This window comes from Oryzias melastigma, linkage group LG12, assembly GCF_002922805.2.
Source record: "Oryzias melastigma strain HK-1 linkage group LG12, ASM292280v2, whole genome shotgun sequence".
Classification (NCBI taxonomy): Eukaryota; Metazoa; Chordata; class Actinopteri; order Beloniformes; family Adrianichthyidae; genus Oryzias; species Oryzias melastigma.
Genome location: NC_050523.1, coordinates 9,666,021 through 9,672,712, shown reverse-complemented (window position 1 = coordinate 9,672,712; position 6,692 = coordinate 9,666,021). Strand labels below are relative to the sequence as shown.

Below are 6,692 nucleotides of genomic sequence, written 5' to 3'. Positions count from 1 at the left end.
CTGCCCCCGCGACCCGGTCCCGGATGAAGCGGAGGAAGATGGATGGATGGATGGATGGAAAAAAAAAAATCATGTTTGTTGACACAGAAAATACTTTAGCTCCCTCTATTCAGATGCATTTACTTGTAGAAAAGAGATCCACGTACGTCTTAATTTTCTTTGTCTGAGCTGGCATAAGTTGTCACTTTAAGGTTAGGTGACGGGAAGTGGAGGCGGTGTTGATTTATGCCAACAGTTCCGCCTACAACTCAGAGGCAAATTTCTAAAGAGCTCCTGCCTCTCTGCAGAAACTATGTCCCAAAAAGCAACTCAGTTTCTTTTATTGTGCCTAAAAACGTCATAATTATTAGACCATTGGGAACATTTTGAAAATAACTCAGAAGATTATTGGAGTGGGTTTAAAACTGTTTACCTTGAATTAAGAGACAAAGTGAAAGCCCCCTCTCTGGGTTACTTTCTGGGTTTCACCAGATCATGGATGTACATAAATACTATCAGAAAGAAAGAGATTACAAACCTCACAGTGACCTTAATTACAGAAAAATTCTAAAATTTGAAAAAACTTGAGTACTAACAATAAGTAGCTTTCAGAACTTTTCACCAGATTGTGGAAAGAAATACTTATGCTGCAGCTTTGTCGAAGAAATGTACATTACTTAAGGTAGTGCCACTTAAGCACAAATTACTGTTATTTTACTATTTTTCCAAGGCCTGTTTAGATTTATAATTACAGTATTTTTTTCTTTCAGCTGTCTACCCATGCATCAATTATATGCTTTAGTGTTTGCAACAACAATTATTTTCTTGTATTAATAATACATCCTGCCAAATTTTGCTCTGTCATCTGCAGACCAGCAGGAAGCCTCTGCCGTCAGCGGAGATGGCTGAGATCTTCGAAGACGTCAAAGATATGGGAGTTCTGATTGGCAAAGGAGGAGTATATGGACAGGTAACAACAGTGTCTGACCTAAGTAATTTAAGTCAGATATTTTTTGTAGTTTTCTTGCAAGACTTATTAGTAATAAAAAAAATGCAAATGATCAATTACAGGAGTTAAAAAATAATGTCTGACTTTGTGGAGAGTAATAGAACACCACAGCATGAAAACACCATAAAAGAAGAATTGCAATTCTTTTGAAGGAATTGCATCTGATTGCTGAAAGCATGCTGCTTTCAATCATTCTCCAGCTGCTGCTGTTTAAAGGTTGCTGGCCAAAGATCACTAAACCAGTTGCAGCACCACCTATTGGCCAATACAGCTAGCTGAGCTAATTCTCCACCGTTATAGAATTTTTTTGGTACTTGGTGAGGTTGGATTTATTGTAGGTTTATTTCCATCTTGTATTTTCTCAAATAGTAAAGGAATTACTCCAGATAGAATGTCTCAGAAATCTCCAGTAAATCAGAGGAAACAGAAGGAAAATGGAGACCAATTTATGTCCTTTGGGGGAAAATAATCGTAAAAATGTTCATAATATATAAACCATAATAGCAAACAGTTGTGGAAAGAAGTATTTGATCCCTTTCTAATTTTGTTGGTTTCCCCACTTAAAAAGAAACTGACAGTCTGTCATCCAAATAGTAGGTTTACTGGAACAGTAAGAGATAGAAAATCCCAACAAAAATCAAGAACTTTAAAGAATTCATATACATTTATTTGCATTTCATTGAGGGATAGAAGTATTAGAACCCACTTTTTGGATAGATTTAGTACTTTGTGACAAAATACCTTTTAGCAAGCCCAGAGGTCAGACGTTTCTTGTAGTTGACAAGCACATTTCTGTACATATAAGGAAGATTTTTGGTCCACTCTTCTTTGCAAATGACATCTAAAAAGTAAAAATTTCATGGCTGTTACTTAGCAACTCTGAGCTTCAGCTTTCTCCATAGGTTTTTATATTATTGAGGTCAAGATAATGGCTGAGCCACTCCACGACCTCAAAATGCTGCTTCTTCAACCATTCTTTGGTTACCCTGACTATTTTAGGTCATTGTTGTGTTGGAGGACCCATTCATGACCCATTTTAAGCCTCCTAGCAGAGGGAAGGAGGTTCTCACTCAGGATTTGACAGTGTATGCCTCTGTCTATTGCACTTTCAACCCTGTGAAGTAGCCTTGTGCCCTAGGCATGATGTTTCCACCTCCATGCTTGACAGTAGGAATAGAGTTCATGGGGTCATAGGCAGCATTTCCCTTCTGCCAAACACGACGGGTTGGATTGATGCAACGTATTCTTTCTCCCAACTCGTCATATATGGATGTATGGTTAGGGCAGCCTTACGTGTCACTTTTTGACATTTTGGGCGTCCTGAAATCGTCATATTTGACATGCTAGCTGTTCTCATCAAATCAGGGGTTCCCAACTTCCAGTACCGGTCGTTTGGTACCTAGTGACAGACAGGGAGAAAATGCATACGCTGATCAGCGGTCCCCAACCCTCGGGACGCGTACCGGTACCCTAACCCAATACCAGTACCCTAACCCAGTATCCTATCCTGGTACAGATTGAGTTTTTCTAAGTCATACTCTTAGAAAGAAAGGAAAGATTGTTCTGGTCTAGTCTTGGGATATATTGTGATACGTATCGTATCGTGAGACGTATCGAGAAATGTAGCATATCGCCATTCTCTTGTCAAAACACACCTCTAGTGACCACGGCACCCTCCCCCACTCACTCTCTAAATCATGAAGGTGTTCTCTGGCAAACTTCAGGTGGACCTGAAGAGCGTTCCTAAGCAGAGGTACTTTGTGAGCACTGGAAGATGTCAAATCATTGCAACAAAAAATATTCCCAGTGGTTTTCTCGGTGACTGTGGTTTCAGCTGCTTTGAAATCCTCAAGTAACTCCTGACGTGCTGCTTTAGGCTGATTTCTCACTGTTCTCATGATCATGGAAACCCCACCAGGTGATGAGGTCTTGTTTGGAGCCCCACACCTACAGGTGGATTGATGGTCATGTTTTTGTGTTGTGGCACCAACAGTTGTCACCTCAACCCCAGTTTTAGTGCTGATAGTTTTCTAGTCCATTCTGGTCTTGTGCAGCTCTGTGATTTTCTCCCATAAATCCTTTAAAAGCTCTTTAGTCTTTCCATGTTGAAGAGTTTGGAGTCTGACTGATGGACAGGTGTCTTCTCTACAGGTGACTAGTGTCTTCACTTCAGAAATTTTAATGGTTACTAGGGGATCAAATACTTGTTTTCCTCAGTGAAATGCAAATACATTTATATTCTTCATTTAAAGTCAATTTCTTTATTTTCCTTTTCTCACCATTCCAATGAATCTACCATCAGGATGACAGACGGTTAGTTTTATTTTAGGTGGGCAAGCGTACAAAATCCAGCAGGGGATCAAATACTTATTTCCTCCACTTTGTGATATAAAAAGTAATATCACACTTCTAGCAAAGGAGCTTTACAAACCACAGATGCTTGTATATTTATGGCTTAGGAACAGAAATTCTCAGAAAATTCCTGCAGAAAAAAGTTGGTTGCTGTTTGCTTTTAGCAATCAGATAATTCTAGCAGTGGACCGTCTGATCAGTTCATCTATAGAAACCATCTTTTCAGCACATATAGTCTCTTGCGTGAACACAGTATTTGTAATATCAGCACATTTCCAGTTTAGCTTTAAAAGAGCCATTCCACTGTCAACCTTGCATTCTGAGTGATGCTTTAGAAAATGATGATAATAAAAGGTTGTTTTTAAAGCTTTAAAAAATAGCCAGGAAGTACTTTATTAGAGCACAATGAAATTGCCTCTTTGGTCTTGATTCTTAAGAACAAGTTATTAAAAAAAGAGAAAGGGAGGAATAAATATAAAGGTGTCTCTGGGCTCTTTGTGAATACACATGTATGTTTTAATCAATGAAAAAGTCTCTCAATTGCCTTCCTGTGCAGTAAATGTGTGGAAATAACCAAATAATACAATTTTTCAATGCCTTTTGTTGCATTTTAGCATCCAACCTTTTCAAATATTATATTCCATTATCACATTTTGACATTACTGTTGTTCCTTTATTTGGTTTTACTTCTGACCATTTGATTTTTTTATTTTTATTTTTTAAGATCTTCCGCATCAAACCTCCAATGTGCATCACGATGGAAGATGCAAACTTCTTCTTGGCTGTTTTTGATAAATCCCTCCACAACCACATGACAAAAAGATGAAGCCAAGTGGAATGGATGGCACATTGCACACAGCAATGAAGTGTGTTTGTATATCTATGAACAGAGATCACTGTCAGTATCGTTCATAGTTAACTTTTAAACTAATAATAAGAAATGTAAAACTAACAAAGAAAGTTTGCTTATCTGATTGATCAGTGTCATCCAGTAATGGCATCTATTCAATTGCACAATCAACTTTGTTCAATTCCATGTAATAATATCAATGAAATCTTGCAATCTGATTCTAAATGAACATTTTTATGCTCATCAGGAGGCTTAATAAACATTTTGCTGTATTTTGCAGTCACTTTGTTAATCCCACAACACTTTAGTTCAATAATGTTTTAGCAAAAATTGTTTTCTTTGTTTAATAAAATGTCTTACATCTAGTTTTGATTTGTCTGTTTTTGTTTTCGCTCAAAATCAAAACTTTTTTTGGTCTTTCTCATATAGATTTAGATAAAACAAAAATTTACTCATACATACCGTCTAAACAGTTTTTAATGAGACAACAACATTATAAAGATTTGGTTGAAAAGCTTGATTTTCTTTTAAAATGGCAGAGACAATAAGTCGTTTTCTTTCTGTCCTCTTTCATTTTCACCAAGGACAAAAGTATCATGAAAATTTTTGTTGTTTTCTATAAAAGTGAAATAAATAAAATGTGATGTCTTAGGCAAGACAGCTTTACATAAATGGCATCTTTTATACACACAGGAAACTCAAAGTACTTTAAGGAGAAGCACAAATCTTTGGCAGCAACACAACAAAACAAAAAAATCATTGAATATATAAATATATTTACTGGCTAGTTCAGTCCATCCCCTCCCGTGTTTCAAAAAGGAAGTACCTTATGGTTCCAAGAGGTTCAGAATCCCATAGACTTCTATTGAGAAATAGATATTTTTTAGTCAATTTATTTTCAGAGTAACAATTCTTGCTCTGATACATTCTTCTGAACATCTTCTATCTAATCCTATTTTTTCTTAGTATTTTTTAATCACAAGTCATTTAAGTGAAAAACTGACCAGAATCATCAGTTAAAGTGTGTGTAAAAGCATTGACAACTTAAAAAAATAAAAGAAAAAATATAAATGTTTCTGGGGGAGCTTGTTGCCACCCAAGACTCTTCTTTCCTTAAACTGAGAAAAGTCCCCACCCCCCAAAAAAAGGCTTAGCCCCTCCCACAAGCCAATTAACCACACTTCTTTAAAAGAAATTCCTGACTTGTAACCTGGAGGCTTTTTAAACATAACCCCAAAAAAATCACAAATATTTTAAAACAAGATTGTAACTAAGAAATACGGAAAAAAGTTTGAAACAAACTCAATTAGACAGAAAACGGGAAAAAAATCTGACAAACAAATGCACTTCCTGTTTCCTGTTGTAGATGTATGATAATGTGTAAAATGCTCCGGCTTGACTCTTTATAGTGGGAAAATAGATGGTGAGTAAGATTCTATTTAAAACTAGGTGTGCACCCTTAGAATTAAACAAAATTGGGCAATTGTGTTGTGGTAAAATGTGAAGGATTTGTTTACCTGGTGTGTCCGTTGCAAACAATAGATTGCTAATGGGCTCTGAGATGAAAAAACATCAATTAAAGCTGGTGTTCAACATTGCAACCTGTGTTGCTGCTTCATAAAAGTAAAACTAAAGGGATATTTAATCCAGTCAGATGGCAAATCAAGTCCTGAACATGGGAATTGAAATAAAATTGTTTCAATTGATAGCCAACTCTATAAAAAATGTGTTGTCTCATTGCTGTGATTTGTCTAAGGTCAAATTGAAATGTGTCTTTATTCTGTTTCTGTTTGAAAAGTTTTTCAACAGAATCTAAACTGCTTAATTTCTTCTTTTTTCCACAAATGTTGTCCTCAATTGTGCCTGCTTGGCGTGGCCTTGGGTTTGGGACAAGAGGATGGGGTGGAGATCTGCCACCGATGTTTGCACCTTTTTGTCAAATGCCCTTGGTACACTGACAAGAATAGAGGGAAACGGAGACAGTTGGAGACACATAGTTTTGCAAAAAGAAAAATTATTCTAAAATGTAAGTTATGAAGCCTAGAACCATCAGTTTTAAGCTAGCAGCATAATGGTGTGTCCTCGGGAAAACATCCTGGTGTTTATCCCATTGAATTACAACAAATTCAGCCACAACATTTTATTGAAGAAACTTGAGTGTCTTTGCAATATTAAAGCTGATTTTTATAACTAGATCATAAAATGAAATTACATGTCCATAATTAACTAATGTAAGACATGATTTCAATATTTCGCAGAGTTTTGTAATTATGCATTTAAATTATATTTACAAAAAAGGAAAATAATTCCTTATTAAAAACAAATCATTCAATAAAAATAAACTAAATTGAGAAAAAGAAATGTATTTGAAATCTAGCTGTTAAAAAAATTTCAAAACTGAGAACATAAAATACACATAGAAAGGGGAATTATCTTTATGATTCTTTAGAATTAACTGTTGTCTAATTGAGGAGTTATGTTCATCTATTCAGCTGAATGGTA

At 35.9% G+C, this 6,692-nt stretch overlaps 1 protein-coding gene across 1 annotated transcript in view; it reads left to right on the top strand.

Annotated features, from left to right (window-relative positions):
* The window catches only part of agxt2 (alanine--glyoxylate aminotransferase 2), a 13,808-nt gene extending 9,253 nt beyond the window's left edge, over positions 1-4,555 (top strand). The window contains exons 13-14 of the mRNA XM_024299782.2: positions 851-949; positions 4,065-4,555. Coding sequence (XP_024155550.1) covers positions 851-949; positions 4,065-4,166 — 201 coding nt within the window. The 3' untranslated portion in view covers positions 4,167-4,555. The remainder of the gene's footprint in view (positions 1-850; positions 950-4,064) is intronic.
* The last annotated feature ends 2,137 nt before the right edge of the window (positions 4,556-6,692 follow it).